Source organism: Euprymna scolopes, chromosome 29, assembly GCF_053919585.1.
Source record: "Euprymna scolopes isolate OS-2025 chromosome 29, ASM5391958v1, whole genome shotgun sequence".
Taxonomy (NCBI): Eukaryota; Metazoa; Mollusca; class Cephalopoda; order Sepiida; family Sepiolidae; genus Euprymna; species Euprymna scolopes.
Genome location: NC_136510.1, coordinates 43,112,107 through 43,129,600, shown reverse-complemented (window position 1 = coordinate 43,129,600; position 17,494 = coordinate 43,112,107). Strand labels below are relative to the sequence as shown.

At 36.3% G+C, this 17,494-nt stretch overlaps 1 protein-coding gene across 2 annotated transcripts in view; it reads left to right on the top strand.

Moving 5' to 3' along the window:
• The window catches only part of LOC145252619 (opioid growth factor receptor-like protein 1), a 163,260-nt gene that overhangs the window by 99,137 nt on the left and 46,629 nt on the right, over positions 1-17,494 (top strand). For both annotated transcript variants that reach the window (XM_080112337.1, XM_080112336.1), the window contains one exon: positions 2,030-2,105. In XM_080112337.1, coding sequence (XP_079968463.1) covers positions 2,030-2,105 — 76 coding nt within the window. The remainder of the gene's footprint in view (positions 1-2,029; positions 2,106-17,494) is intronic.

Here is a 17,494-nt window from a genome sequence, read left to right as displayed (position 1 = left end):
TTTCTACCTAACTGGATATATTTTTCGTGTTTTTATTCAATGTAACATGTTCATTCAGCTCGAAAACCATACAGTGTTTACCGATGTATTGGAACATTCAAGATGGAGTCTGATTCTCTCTTTAACACGGTAAGTTTGGAAAAAGATGTTATAAATAAAAAGACGGATAAAATACTGTTAAAAACTCGCTCAATACATGTTACTCTGACATAGGTTGACATATATTCGGCGGGTTTTTAATAGTATTTTGTATAGTTTTTTTTTTATAACACCTTTTTCCAAACTTACGGTGTTAAAGAGGGTGTGAGACGCCATCTTGAATTTTCGAATACATCGGTAAACATTGTATGTTTTTCGAGCTGAATAAATATGTTACATTGAATAAAAACACGAAAAATATATCCAGTTTGGCAGAAAAGTAACTTATCTTGCCTTTGATAACATTTATTTGTTATATATTTGTTTTTTGACAACTTTTTCGAATCTATGTGTACAGTAATACAAACCCAAACTTCGGAGGTTGGAATCCCCCCCACCCACCTAAAATGTACTTGGAAAAATCGATTTTATAGTGAGATTTAAGAATGGTTAGTCGAAAAAAAGGTGAAAAACAAAACAAATAATCAATAAATAATTGTTACCAAAGGCAATAAATGCTACTTTTTTTTACTTACATTGAATATTTTCAAGCGCTTTTGTTTATTTTTTAATAATCTAATGCGGGTGTGTGGGTGCCAAATACCTCCAGATTTTCTAGAATTTCTCGCTAGATTGTAAACGAAATCTCCAGATATAGCAGGAAAACCGCTAAATTGTAACACTGGTCACGTGACAGGAAGCGGTAATAAATAATTGTCCCTAAATAAAAAAAATGGCCTCTCCGTACAAAGAAATCCACCTATTTATCATAGAAAAATTAAGTATAATGTTATAATTAAAAAGAAATATATAAAAACACACATGGATATAGTAAGCATATTATATCAAAACGTGGAAGCCATCCGTCCAGTGGTTTTTTAGACAATGTATTCCGAACGAACCAACATTTACATTTTTATATATATAGATATGCTAGTGGGGGGTACCCGGCATTGCCCGGGGGTTTGGAGGTGTGTGTGGTTTTAGGTAAATCAAAACACCGGGGTGTTTGTGTCGGGAGGTGGGGTTAAAATAAAAAAAAGTTTTGGTAGGTAAGCATGAAGGATCGAACCCGAACCCTTGAGTCGAAGTTGGAAATTGAAGTGTGAAAAAAAAATGGGCGATGTTAACCACTGGACCACCACGAAATAGTAACGGAAACATAAAACTTGCCAGGTGCCCGTACTTAATGAGGTCTGCTTTGACTGTGAGGCAGTATTTTTTTTTTTTTTTTTTTCCCTAAGATGTTGTGGGGAAAACCATCTCCCCATAAAAAGGGGATTGTCTAAATAGAAAAGCAATTGTCTGATATAAGGAGAAACTCCACATTGATCAAAGCTGATTGCTTTCGGACGTTTCCGGCAATTGCGACCGGAAAATGATGTCAGAATTAGTTTCACATTTATTATACAAAAAAGCTTAATGCACATGCGGCGATCGAAAAATGTTGAATATTTATCTTTTCAAAGTCGAGCAAATTAAATAGACAGGCGACCCCCGTTGTTAACTCGATATTATCATTTAGACGTGATTTAAAAAGTTTTAAGAAGTGAGTCGACTGATCGCTTCTCGGAAAATAGCCTTTCTCGGACATACACAAAAAGCGAACATACATACATACACATATTTTCGCTTTTATATATATACACACACACACACACACACACACATTTCATTTATTTATTTATTTTGTTTGTGATACGTCTGAACGAATTTAGATATTTATACTAAAGTACATATATACCTAAATACTAGTTGGGAATAATTTCCCCCCAAAAAACAGCAGAGTTTTAAACAATAAAGCCTGCAAAATTATTCTATGGTTGCATTGAAATGATAGAATCAGAATTCGATTATAATTTTCGTTTCTTTTTTCCTTTTGTTTTCACAGGACATTCGAAAAACTAAACAAACAGAACACCGGATTTTGGAATTTTACAAGAATGAAATTCCAATCAAACCAGGAGGTAAGACATGCCCCCCCTTTTTTTCCTTTTCCTTCTTTTTTTCCTTCTTTTTTTCCTTCATTTGTTTTTCATTTTTCTTTTCTTTTTAATTTCTTGTACTAGTGCACTTATTGATTTGTGCTGAAATAATAACGTTATTATTTTGAAAGCCATTCTTAATATGGGGAAGGTGTTTTGTACCTATTCTGTACCGTTCAACAGCAGATATCTTAACTGTAGTTTCTGAACATATATACCGTTCATTGGATAAAACAGGGGAGGGTAGAGCGGTGGCCCTTGATATATCTAAGGCTTTTGACAGGGTATGGCATGATGGTCTTTTAAGGAAAATTAGATCATATGGAATCACTGGAAGAATTCATAATGTAATTAAATCCTTCTTAAGTAATAGAAAAATCAAAGTTGTCCTCGACGGTCGTACATCCAAACAATATGATATAAATGCGGGAGTACCTCAGGGGTCTATCCTTGGACCTCTATTATTCCTGATATTCATACACGACCTCCCTGATAAAATTGTTTCGGAGATGGGTATATTTGCCGATGACACCACTCTCTATAACAGATATGAGGGGAAAACAAATGAACACATATCCAAGGAAATGGCAGAAACACTAGCGGATGACCTCCAATCCGTAGTGGAATGGGGACAAAAATGGTTGATCACATTCAATGCTGCTAAGACTAAGCTTGTTTCCTTCAATAACTACAAGAAACCTTCTCTACCACCAATAGCAATGGCCAAGAACACATTGCCTGAAAGTACTTCTTTTAAACTCCTCGGCCTAACGTTTACAGGGAATATGAACTGAAATAGATACATTGAGAGCATTGCCAAGGCTGCTGCAAGGAAGGTTGGCTCTCTCTACCGTGCTAGAAAACTACTTACGCCTGACAGTATCCTATACCTCTATAAGGCAACCATTCGCCCATGTATGGAGTACTGTTGTCACATCTGGGCTGGTGCATCTGCTGCTTGTCTCTCGCGCCTAGACAGGGTTCAAAAGAGAGTCGCCAACCTGATAGGTCCTGAACTGTCATCTAGGCTTCAACCTCTGTCCCATCGACGAGACGTTGCATCCCTCTGCCTGTTCTACAAATACTTTAATGGTGAATGCTCTGACGAACTGCAAACACTTGTACCTCCTCGACGTAACTACCCCCGACAAACCCGACAAGCTACTAAGTCTCATCCCTTTACAGTAGAGATCCCTAGGTGCAAGAAAGCCTTTTACTCCAATAGTTTCTTCCCCAGAACTGCGGGTCTTTGGAACTCCCTTCCGGGATTCTGCTTTCCCAACTGCAATGATATGCAGAAGTTCAAGTGTAATGTTAACAAACATCTTTCTACTCATCTCCCTTCATAATGACCCCGCTAATTAAGTCCCTAATAGTAGCCCCCTGCTTCAAAGTGGCACTGTGCCTTGTTTGGGGTGAAAATTGAATAATAAAAAATAAAAAAAAAATAAAAAAACTTTAACCTTACAATTTAATAAAAACAGATATCATAAAACTTTAAACTTGAAAATACTATTTTAAAAAAATAGCGTGGATCAGTAAGTACATTAGTAGCCTTTTTCTTTTCGTTTTTCTCCCTTTTCCTTTTATTCCTTTTACTTTTCCTTCTTTCCTTTTTTTCTTTTTTCTCGGTTTTACCTTTTCATTTTGTTCTTTTTCCTTTTTATTTAACTTTTTTAAATTTTTTCTTCTTTTCATTTTTGCCCTTTCTTTTCCCCTTTTCAGTTTAGCTTTTTCTTTTTTTTTAATCTTTACTTTTTTTCTCCTTTTATAGTTTTTTTTTCTTTTCTTTTCTTTTCTTTTCTTTTTTTTGCTATTGTCTTTTTTTAACTTAAGCCCCCCCCCCCCGGCGCCGCTCCTTCAACAATTATTGTCTACTTGTTCCTATTTACAATGCCTCCCCACAGGACAGAGTTAGACACCAGGGTAGTTTTTTAATATGGAGAAAAGGAACAAAAATAAAAATTGTCTCAGTCGTGAAGAATTTCTCCTCCACTGACAGAGAACAAGAAATTGAAGTGCAGCATCTGAAGAACAGGGTATTTATTTGCTCCCCCACCGAGCAAATTAGGCACAAGGCCGATTTTTAATGTGAGGAGTGAAGGGGAAATAGGGACCAACTCCCCGGGGAGTAGGGGAGCTGGATAGTGACAATTGGTATGAAGGGTTGCCCCTACATTGACCAAGGTCTTATCTGTGGGGTCGCCCCCACATAGGGTCTTTGCTTGCAGTATCTGTCGGAAAAGATACTACACTTTGATCTTGTCCCGAAGGCCAAGTAATTGTCTACTTGTTTACATGACTCAATAAGTGTGAAGCCTTTTTAAAAAAATTAGTCGAAATTTATTAATTTCATAAATCAGGGCTCTAGAGACAAATTTATATTTAGTTGACCTTTGACAGCTAAGTATTTTCGTTTACTAGCAAAATAAAAATGTTACGAGCCAAACCCATGTGATTTTTGGAAAATTGCATCATTGTTTCATGATAAGTATGTACATCATAAAGATATTTCTGTATGTATAAGTATGCATCGAATTTTATGCTGACTTGAAGGTATAAACACTAAAATTGCTACAGATGTTTTTTTTAAAACAGCCTTCGTTAAAAAAAAGTATATTGTTCTGTTAAACCTATTTGATTAAATAATTTTACAATACAAGCCATAAACTGTAAAATTTTACTTTGCTCGTTTTATTAAAATAGAAAATAAAGGTTGAAAATATATTTTTCACTCAGTAATGAGCTTTGGAAGATTGAAAGAAATACAATTGGCAAAAGATAAGCGTTTTATTATTTCTTGTCACCACTTGGAAAAATCACTGACAAATGCGACTGCTTCACTCTCAACACAAACCCTTGTAAATCTATAATATAAATCTCACCTGTCTGTTTAAATGTATGTATGTATGTATGTATGTATGTATGCCTAAAACTTTCAACAGAGGCGACGGATTTTCACGAGATCAGTATCATTTCGAAGTTCGATCCTTCGGATGACAAATAGCGAAAAATTGGCCCAAAATATTAATTCCTTCACCCTCAACTGGACACTTTTCTACAGGAAGGGGTCGCATTTTTCACTGATATTTTCAAAAGTTATCGCTTCTTTTCGATTGTCTAGCCTTAATTTGAACCTATGTCACTTCCGGTTTGGCAATGGGCGCAACAACTAACACGCAAGTTTTTTTTTTTGTTTGTTTTTTTTTGTTTTTTTTCACCTTCTTTTCCTCCTTCGCCTACCATCACATTTTTTTTTTTTTTGTGCTCACAATTTTCCTTTTTTTTTCTCAACCAGCACCCTTACATGCACCTCCACATTTTTTTCTACCTTCGCATCCATCACAGGTTCAAGCCTGCCTGCCTACTACAATTTTTTTTTTTTTTTTTTTTTTTTTGCTCAACACCCAGCTACAAACACTCGGGCAACACCGGGCACCCTGGCTAGTATAAAATAAGTAGTAATAATGCACAGCTGACAGCTGAATCATCCCACTTGAACCACTTTGTTAAACAATCTATATATTAATGTGTGCATCTATTGTTCATGTATTGCTTCCATGCTATGCTTTAGTTTAAAAAAAAAGAAAAAAAAGAGACAAAAAGATAAAGAAAGAGAAAAAATAAAAGAACAGCAGACATATTAAAGAGAGAATGAAGGGAAGAGTTGAAAGAGATGCAAAAGAGAAGAGAGTAATTCACACCTGCTTATATACGAGAAAGGATGAGAAAGAGTCATGAGTTGATAGTGAATCAAAGACATGCCCAAACTGTAACAGATGTTACGAAATTATGTACAGGTCTGAATATCCCATGCCAAACTCTGACCAGTATTTTTTTACTCATTCCATTGAGACTCTGGAGTGGAGCCCAGTGGATCTAGAGGTGGGAATTGGCCCTAAATTGATGTCTTCCTTTAACGTTTTCCTTTTCCTAAGTTAAAAGTAAAATATGTTTCTGAAAAACAGAAAAAAAAATTAAATCTATTGTATAATTTTGAGCCACTTTATGAAATCTGAAATTTGTGGAAACACATCTGCAGACATATATAATCTATACAAGTGAAAATGTCTGTGTGTGTGTTCATTTCGCTACCAAATAACTCTGTCAATTTTCAGTCTAGAGACTCGAGATTTGACATAAGAGGTATAAAGATTTGAGAATTTTAAATGTAGGTTACTTCAACATGGATCAAACTTTTTAATTTGATTTGAGCTCCAAAAAATAAATGTTAAGTAGTCAAAATTGGGGTCTAAGTTTAAAAAAAATTGACCTCTGCGGTTTCTACCAAATTACTCAGCCGATTTCTGATCTAAACATTTCAAATTTTACATAAAGCGTATTCAGAGATAGAGCAAGCTTTTTAATTGGTTTGGGTCGAAAATTTGAGGTGCCAAGGGGTCAAAGTTCAAAAGATTTGATCTTTGCGGTGTCTAGCAAACTATTCAGCCAAATTTGTGTCTAAACATTTGAAATTTATACATAACAGGTATTCAGACACACGGCAAGCTTTTTAATCAGTTTTGGGGTGAAAATTTGGCTACCAAAAGATCAAAGTTGAAAGAGTTGACCTTTGCAGAATCTACCAAATTTCTCCGACAATTTTGGATCTAAACACTTGAAATTTTAGATGTAGGTAACTTGGACATGGGTGAAACTTTTTTATTTTATTTGAAACCAAAATAATAAATGTTAAGGGGTCAAAATTGGAAATCAAAATTAAAAAAAAAAAAAATTATCTGTGCGGTCTCTACAAAATTACTCAGACAATTTTTGGTCTAAACATTTGAAATCTTACATAAAGTGTCATATCTATAAAAGTGAAATTGTCTGTCTGTGTGTGTACATTTCCTTACCAAACTACTTTGTCAATTTTCAGTCTACAGACTCGAGATTTGACATAAGGGGTATTGAGATTTGGGGAAATCTTTTTAATCCGTTTTCGACCAGAAATTTGGCTGTCAAAGGGCGAAAGTTAAAAAATTTGACCTTTGAAAGCTCTACCAAACTCCTCCACCTATTTTGGGTCTAAACACTTGAAAATTTAAATGTAGGTTATTTGGACAGTTGAAATTTTACATAAAGTGTATTCGACACAAGGCAAGCTTTTTAATCGGTTTTTGGCCGCAAATTTGGCTGCCAAAAGGTCAAAGTTCAAAAGATTTGACCATTGCGGTCTCTAGCAAACTATTCAGCCAATTTTGAGTCTAAACATTTGAAATTTTACATAAAAGGGTATTTAGACATGCAGAAAGCTTCTTACTCAGTTTTTGAGCGAGAATTTGGCTGCCAAAATTTCTTTTAAAACACTGAGCATTTTTCTTTCTTCATTTCATTAATTTTTCCACAGTATATACAATTTTTTCTTTTCGTTTTTACCGTATATGTTTCAGCCATTTTTCTTTGTAGGAGTTATTTTTATTTTGGTTGTAGGTATGTATTAATTCCTGCTGTTGTATAAAATCTAGACACATATTCAAGGGCATGTTTGTAAGTTGTAACTGTTCTATTAGCTTATATCTATGGGCAGAATTATGCATAACTTCAATTAATCTTGGATTAACTCTTCTTCTGTTGTCTGTTCTATTCTTAGTTTTTCGTATTCACAGTATTTACTCACACTTTTTAACCGGTGTAAATATTTTACTATCGATTCATCCACTTCCTGCTTCATTGCCATAAACTTGGTTCTTTCTGCAATCACCAGTTTTTTCTTCGGCCTCATTTTTTCCTTGATAACCTGACTTATTTCTTTGAAAGTCATTTCTTCTAGTTTTCAATTGCTAACCAGCGATAGCCATGAACAAGTTGGTGATTTCATTTTCCCCTCCTCTATTTTTGTTGTCTTTCAACTTTTTGCATCTTGCATTAGCAGCAAAGCAACGCATCCAAATATCTACGTATTCCAGATCTTCAAAGACCAGAGAATATCCTTTCGTCGACGCCATTGATATGTCGTGTATAGCACTAAGTAAGCGTTCAACAACCAACCTGTTCTAGTTGGTGTCAGTCTATAAATATGAGCTATCTGCTCATAAGCAAATTATACTTAATTTGCATATCACTACAGAATGTTTTGTGATTTTTTTGCTTCCTTTTTCAGAAATCACTTTTTTGAAAAACAACAACAAAAAAAACACATTGTATGTATATAGATTTGTACGTGTATGTATATGTATTTGAACAGTTAAATAAAAATTGTCATGGCTTCCTCTTACAACGTACCCAACACTCCGCTAGACACAGCTAGCGCTCAACACTCCGCTAGACACAGCTAGCACTCAACACTCCGCTAGACACAGCTAGCACTCAACACTCCGCTAGACACAGCTAGCACTCAACACTCCGCTAGACACAGCTAGCGCTCAACACTCCGCTAGACACAGCTAGCGCTCAACACTCCGCTAGACACAGCTAGCTCTCACTACTCCGCTAGACACAGCTAGCTCTCACTACTCCGCTAGACACAGCTAGCTCTCACTATTCCGCTAGACACAGCTAGCTCTCACTACTCCGCTAGACAGCTAGCTCTCACTACTCCGCTAGACACAGCAAGCTCTCACTACTCCGCTAGACACAGCTAGCTCTCACTACTCCGTTAGATACAGCTAACTCTCACTACTCTGCTAGACACAGCTAGCGCTCACTACTCTGCTAGACACAGCTAGCGCTCACTACTCTGCTAGACACAGCTAGCTCTCACTACTCTGCTAGACACAGCTAGCGCTCACTACTCTGCTAGACACAGCTAGCGCTCACTACTCTGCTAGACACAGCTAGCGCTCACTACTCTGCTAGACACAGCTGCGCTCACTACTCTGCTAGACACAGCTAGCGCTCACTACTCTGCTAGACACAGCTAGCGCTCACTACTCTGCTAGACACAGCTAGCGCTCACTACTCCGCTAGACACAGCTAGCGCTCACTACTCCGCTAGACACAGCTAGCGCTCACTACTCCGCTAGACACAGCTTGCGCTCACTACTCCGCTAGACACAGCTAGCGCTCACTACTCCGCTAGACACAGCTAGCGCTCACTACTCTGCTAGACACAGCTTGCGCTCACTACTCCGCTAGACACAGCTAGCTCTCACTACTCCGCTAGACACAGCTAGCTCTCATTACTCCGCTAGACACAGCTAGCTGTCACTACTCCGCTAGACACAGCTAGCTGTCACTACTCCGCTAGACACAGCTAGTTCTCACTACTCCGCTAGACACAGCTAGTTCTCACTACTCCGCTAGACACAGCTAGCTCTCACTACTCCGCTAGACACAGCTAGCTCTCACTACTCCGCTAGACACAGCTAGCTCTCATTACTCGCTAGACACAGCTAGCGCTCACTACTCTGCTAGACACAGCTAGCTCTCACTACTCCGCTAGACACAGCTAGCTCTCATTACTCGCTAGACACAGCTAGCGCTCACTACTCTGCTAGACACAGCTAGCGCTCACTACTCTGCTAGACACAGCTAGCGCTCACTACTCCGCTAGACACAGCTAGCGCTCACTACTCCGCTAGACACAGCTAGCTCTCACTACTCCGCTAGACACAGCTAGCTCTCACTACTCCGCTAGACACAGCTAGCTCTTACTACTCGCTAGACACAGCTAGCATTCACTACTCCCCGACAAAGACAGATACTACTTAGCAAAAGTTGGGGCTACACGGCTAGACACAGAAATGTATTTTTAAATTTCTCATTTAAAAACCACTTTGCATACAAGTCGACTCAATTGCATCGATTTTTTTTTAACAGCGACTACTTTTTCTTCAAAAACAAAATTTACTTGAATTGTACTCTCATCAAAATAACTATCGTTCATATTTAAGGCCGAAATAGCTTCTAATCAGAAAAAAAAAACCTGGACTGGATTCTCAGCGACACTATCCGCTCTAACCACGTTCCATCCGACTCTCTCAAACATCTTAACTCTTGGCCTTATATTATCTCATTTATGCAAATTAATGTTCAATTGAACCTGCTGATTTGTTGCCTACTTGTCTCCTATTGCTCGGGTTTTGAGTTCGCATACGCAGCCCACCTCCGTGATTGCAGTCACCCTACAATTTCCACCACAGTAATAATAAAGAAAATTCTAAAAGTGGCTACACCAAAAAATAAAGAGTTGGAGTCCTTCATAGGTTTGGTAAATTTTTTCTATAAAAATTTACCAAAATATAATGAGTTGGTAGAACCATTTGTGAAGTTAAGAAAAAAAATGTGGAATTCATTTGGTTAGAACATGAACAGAAAGCCTTTGAAAACTTAAAACAGATTCTGGCGCAAAAGCCAATAGTACAAATTTTTGACCCTAAGAAGGACATAACTCTAAATACTGACGCTAGTAAGCATTCTGTATCTGGTATTTTGTCACAAGATAGTCATCACGTAATGTACTTATCGGGGAGATTAACGACTAAACACAATTATTTGAATATAAAAAGGGAGGCACTAGCGATAGCATGGACAACAAATAGAGCAAGACAGTTCTTGATGGGAAAAAAATTCTAGTTGAAAAGTGATTACAGACCACCGGAATTTATTTGCAATCCAAGAAAAGAACTACTGAAAGTTAAAATGTCCAGAATATTACGTTGGGCGATTAGACTGATGGCGTTCGATTTTGATATTGAGTATGTTAAAGGGATACGATATCGCACATTGATGCCTTATCTAGATTGAGGTTTTTATAGAGAGGATGAGGAATTTGAAGACACATTTCTGCACCTTGCAGAAACCGATGTAATATCTGTAGATAAAATGGCTACTGAAACTACAAATGACCCAGTATTAAACAGAATAGTGTTGAGGATAAAAGAGAATGGGAAAATTGTTCACTAGCTGAAAGACCATTCAAAGAAATAAAACATAAACTGACTATAGAAAACAGGGTAATATGTAATGGAGAGTTGATAGTTCCCCCAGAAACACAGAGGAGACAGGTTATAAAAAGTGTACATGATGACGTACATTGTGGAGTGGCAGCTACGCAAAGAAGATTAAAATTGGAAGCATGGTGCCCGGGGTACTCAAGAGATGTAGAAGGCTACGTAAAAAGATGCAAAAAATGCACAGAACTCAGAAATTTCAACCAAAAGAAAATACATGTGTGGCCCTGAGAGGTAGAACCATGGAGCAGAGCACACATAGATCATGCCTATGCCAATGGAATAGGACTATTATTAATATTAGTAGACGCATATTCAGGTTGGCCTAAAGTGGAAAGAGTACCTGATAAAAAAAAAAGTACCACCGTAAAACAAATATTAAGAGTAATATTTTCGAGAAACAGGACACCAAGAATATTGATGACTGATAACACACCAGAATTTGCAGATGCTGATTTACATGAATGGCTAAGAAAAATAGGATGCAAACTCCTCCCTACTGCCCTCAAAGTAATGGGATAGCAGAAAGGATGGTCCAGATGGTAAAGAAGGGTATAAAAGCATGCTTGCAACAGAAGGAGAAAATCGATGCTTTCTTACCAAGACTACTATTTATAGAAAAACTCTGCATGCAGGCAGGCCAGAAAGTCCATCTGCCTTAATGGGCAGACAATTAAGATCCCCTTTGACTATGCCACAAATCAAAAATTGTGGTACAAAAAAAAATAGGAATATGGAAACCGAAACAGTAGAATTTATTATGCAGAAAGGACATAATACTGCAATATTAAACAGAGAAAATGGGAATAGTGTTCTAGCTCATGCTGACCAAATAAGATCCCAAGGAGAGCAATCGGATCAGGAAATGCCTTCAGAGCTGCCCACTATTGACGTAACAAAAGAGTTAATGCAGAATGAGTCTGTGGAGGAAGAAGTAGAGAGAGACAAGTCAGAAGAGGAAGATCAGCATATGCAGGAGGAACAGTTTGATCATAGGGAAAGACGTGATAGATCCAGATCTCCAGGAGAGAGATAAAAGATGTTCAGGGGGCCAAAAGAAGAAGTACAAGAAGTACTCGCAGCATAAAACCCCTCCGTTATAGGGAGATGTAGTGATATGCAAATTAAGTATAATTTACATATGAGCAGATAGTTCATATTTATAAACTGACACCAACTAGAACAGGTTAGTTGTTGAACGCTTGCTCAGCGTTATACACGACATGTCACATTCTATTAGATATTTTTAGTTTATTAATTTGGTTAGGGAGACAAGAAAAATTGGTTGTAGTTTATCATCAGACCCGGGACAATTTACAATCTTTTTTTCTTTTTGTAGTTTTGACTTCTCATTTTAAGTTTCTGAAAATAGATTTATTCAAGATTAAATTCCAAAAAGTTGAGCGATAAAATGTTTTAATTTTATCTTTGTTACAGGTTTAGTAAAAATGTCGGCTATATTTCAGATTCTACATAATTAAGAGTAACAAATTATTTACTGATTACATTTCTTATGAACTGGTATTTGATATCAATATGCTTTGAACTTTAATAAATCATAGTTATTGGTTAATAAAATACTGCTCTGGTTGTCACAATGAATTTCTACTGGTTTTTTTTTACTTAGATTTAATTTTAAAATAGACTTTAGAATGGTGTTTAGAAAAATTGCTTCTTGCCCTGAGTGCGAAAGTGCAACAAACTCAGCTTCACAGGTAGAAAAGGTCACAATCTGTTGTTTTTTCGTCACCCAATTTATCGGAGAGGGACCTATGTTTTCAGTGGCGCGGTTATTCTGGACGATTACCAGGTAACCATCCATTAGTTTTTCCTGAAATTTTGCCACAAATTGTATTTCATTAAATAGATGGGCATAGTAAAAATTTTTTTTTTTGTTGTTTTTTTGCAAAAAGTCCTGTTGCATCTCCAGGGGTTCAAAAGAGGTCAAAAATGCCCCAAAATGGCCAAAAATGATACGTTTTTCCCATAACTTTTGATCTATCCATTAAATTTTTCTGAAACTTGGCCAAAATGTGGAGCCCATTGTTCTTAATATAAATCCAACATGGGTGACCCAGGCAAAATTCTGGTTCACGTTCCCAGGGACTTTTAATACTAAAAAGCCCCTTTTTTGTGGCTCTTTTTTCATATTTCTCAACAAAAACTTGATATGTCTGGCTATATAGTGGTTTTTCACCGTGGTCAACTCAAATATACATGTATAAGGTCTGAAACTGCATCGTTATCCATGTACACTGGGGTTCAGTGTCCCAAAGAACTCAAAAGAGGTCAAAAAGGCACCAAAATGGCCAAAAATGACACTTTTTGCCCCATAGCGTTTGATCATTAGATTTTCCTGAAACGTGGCCAAAATGTGGAGGCCATTGTTCTTAATATAAATTCGGTATGGGTGACCCTAACAAAATTCTGGTTTGCATCCCTCTGAGACTTTTAGGGCTAAAAAAACATGCCTTTTTAGAGCTCTTTTTTCATATTACTCAAAAACTTGATATGTATGTATATATAATGATTTTCCATGGTGCTGAATTTAAATATACATGTCTTAAGACATGAAACTGCACCGTCTGTCCATTTTCACTGGGATTTGGCATTCCCAGGAGCTCAAAAGGAGTCACAAATGCCCCCAAATTGCAAAGAATGACACTTTTTACCCCATCTTATTAGTCTAAAACGGTATACTTTTTTTTTTCTGAAACTTGGTGAAAATGTGAAAGCAATGTTGGCCCTTCACACTTCTCACATTCATCATTTCTTTACTATTTTTTGTGGCATCATCTCACATGCAGCATCAGAGAGGGACCACGCACACGCAGCTTGTTAGTCTAAAACAGTATACTTTTTTTATCCTTAAAGTTTCCTCAGTCTGAATCTGAAAATCCTTCTAAATTTAGGGGATATGTGGACATTTCAATACTAAAGATTTTTTCTTGGTTCCTTTTAGATAACGAAGGACTTGTTTTGCACGAGTTAAGTCCTTAATTGTCGGTTTTGATAAATTTTGACATAGCTTTGTTACAATGTAACATATATCAGGCCTAGTGACGGTCATCAAGTAGATTAGACTTTGAATAATTTCTCTGAGTGCCTATTAATTTAGTTTCAGTCTCTGTATTTTTATTTATATCAATCTCAACAGGAGTTATGTGGTTTGGAATTTTGCATTCAAAACTTTAGCAGGATTTTGTCAATGTACATTGATTGGTTTATTGTTATAGTTTCATTTTCGCAAGTAAACTTTATAACAAGGAACCATGATAACTGTCCAAAATCGGCTATTTTAAATCTTTTATTTAATTTATTCTTAACATCTTTTAAAGTTTTGTCACAATTTGAGATGAGTAATATATAGTCAACCCAAAAAACGAAAACCAACAATTTATTACCTATATTTTTGGTATATATATGCACGTGTCTATGGGAAACTGCCTGAATTTTTGTTCTATTAAATAATTATTGCATATTTATTAGATTCCAGTAGTGAGCGCTTTGTTGAAGGCCATAAAGTGACTTATTCAATTTCTATACAAAATTTTTATTTTTCATCTTAAATCCCTCAGGGGAAGGAGGGTAAATTTCATAGTTAATTGGAGCATTTAAATAAGTATTTTTTACATTAATATGATGTATTTTTCAATTGTATTGAGCGGCAAGTTGCAATAAAATTTTAATTGTCATTAAATTTGTTGTGGGTGAGAATGTGGCGAAGTATTCGACCCCAGAAATTTAGAAAAAACCTTTTGCAACAAATCTTGCTTTGAAAGTTTCACTGCCAGGAGCTGTGATTTTTTTTTTTTTTTTTTTTTTTTTTTTTTTTTTTTTAGAAAACCCAGCCAGAAGAAATTATATTCTTCTCCTTTGGCTTTGCCTCCATTTCATATATATTATTTTCTGATAAAGCTTCCAATTCGGATTCCATATTTTTTTTTCCATTCTTGGTGATTTTCGGAGTTAATCGACTCAATATAACTTTCTGGTGCATTTTTCAATGAGTTACAGTAATCTACTGCATAGTCTTGTAGACTTTCAATTTTTAGGAAGTCTGATTTTTTTTTTTTTTTTTTTTTTTATTCCTTATCAGATATCAGCATGTCGATTAATATTTACATTAGTAATTTTACTGCAGTTGTCATCATTATTAATATTTTCGTTGTGATCAACAAAAACACTAGGTAATATTTCCTCACGTTTTTTTGTCCACTAAATCTTCATTTTGTAAATTAAGTGTTATTGAATTTTACACATCTAACTTTTTTTATGGCAAAATGCCATAAAACAAGTTAGATGGTTAAAATTCAATAACACATTTAATTAACTCCTATGTTTACATCAACGCTCTGATCCCCATCTGGCATCAATTGAAATGGATGGCTCTCGTCTTGGAGAAGCCCCATGTTTTGACAAGCTTCTAGGTTTGTCCTTTACTCCTGATCTGAAATAGAACACATACATCAAGTCTGTTGCTAAGGTCGCTGGAAAAATGGTGGGATCCTTCTACCGCTCCAGAAGATATCTCACTACTGATGCAATTCTCTATCTATATAAAAGCCAAGTATGTCCAAGGATGGAATACTGCTGCCATATCTGGGCAGGAGCTGCTAAAAACAGCCTATCCTGCCTTGACAGAGTACAAAATAGACTTCGTGGCTTAGTGGGGGATACCCTTTTCTCTACCCTGCAACCTCGCTCCCACAGAAGAGACGTTGTGAGCCTATCCTTGTTTTATCGTTATTTCCATGGCAGGTGCTCGTCTGAACTCCAATCTCTGGTCCCCCCTCGCCAATCTTTCATGAAAAACACCCGTCTAGCTGAATCTACTGTGAAAAATTTCCCCCACTCTTTATCTGTGCCTAAATCCAAACGTGGATTCCATGAACAAAACTTCTTTCTTAGAACTGCACGCCTGTGGAACTCTGTTCCGTCTGCCTGCTTCCCACCTGACTACAACTTGGATGTCTTCAAGTCCAACGTTAACAAATTCCTAATGAACCGCCCCCTTAAGTAAACACTTCATCAAATCTCCACACTAACGTACTGTACTTGCAATAACCCTTATCCCTGAGGTGCTTCCGGCCCTTGATAAGTGGTGACCACCGTGAAAAAAAAAAAAATTTGGAAATTAAATAAGCCATGCTGCTTTTATCGTAACCTATGAAAATACCCTTTTCGCTTTTAATATTTAGTTTACGGGTATTTTCTATGAATGCATAGCAATTTGAACCAAATATATGCATTCGGTTCAATTTGAGTTTTACACTGCAAAAAGCTTCATACAAGGTTTTGCTTAATCTTTTACTGAAAGATCAATTTCTAATATATGCTGCCGCCATTAAAGTGTACGTCCATAAACTTTGAGCTAATTTTGACTAGATAAGTAGACATCTTGCCATTTCAAAAAGGGTCCGCCATGCTCTTCCAGCGGTGCCATTTTGAAATGACGAATAAGGGGCTGATTTCTTATGTTTAATACAATGGTTAATTAATAAAAATTCAAAGTCTTTATTAGTAAATTCAGCTCCATTGTCTGAACAAACACATTTTACTAAGCCATCTGGGAGAATGTCAGCTAAATATTTCTTAGTGGCTAGAATAATGTTGGATTTGTTTTTTAAGAAATAAACCATAATTAAACCTGAATAATCGTCAACAAAATTTAATGAATATCGGAAGTTTTCTCTTCCCATTGGACTTATCGGACCTGCCAAGTCACAGTGCACAACTGAGAGAATTTTGGTGGCGTTTTTGTCTGCCATTTTACTTATATATTCTGCCATTTTTCCCTGTGCACAAACATCACAATTTGAGAGATCGTCTGAAGATATTATTTTCATGCCTTCGACTACATTTGGTAACTTTTTAATATCAGCAGTGTCCAAGAATTTTATGCCAGGTTTCCAAGTTGTGACAGGCGGTTTTTGAGGGAATTATACTTTTTAAGTAATATAGTCAGCCATTTTCTTTAATGTCAAATACAGTTCCATTTGGGTATATCAATTTTGACTTATGGCCAAACTTTATATTCATGGCTTCTTTGTTGGTTGCCTGTATGGAAAATATGTTTTACTTAAATATAGGTATGAAAAGAGCATTTTTAAGAATACAGTTAAAAATTTCGCCTTTATTATTTTTTAGTGTTATTTTAGCATTGCCTCTTTTCAAGATTATATCATTTATTTGACTACCATCGGCCAGTTTGACAAAAGGAGTCTGTAGATTAAAATTTGAATCAAAATTAATAAAATCAGATTCCTTGGTGATAACGTGTGCTGTAGCGCCACAGTCTACAAGAAGATTTTTACCGTTTGTCGTATTGCCAAAGTTATATGTGAATAGAAATGAAAGTTTTCATTTTTTGATGGAGTCCACTTTTGAGTTTTTATATCCACACTGGAAACTTTTATTCTTTTTCTTGGGAAAATTATTTTTGGGGTGAGATGTGTAATTTGGTTGTGTCGGTTT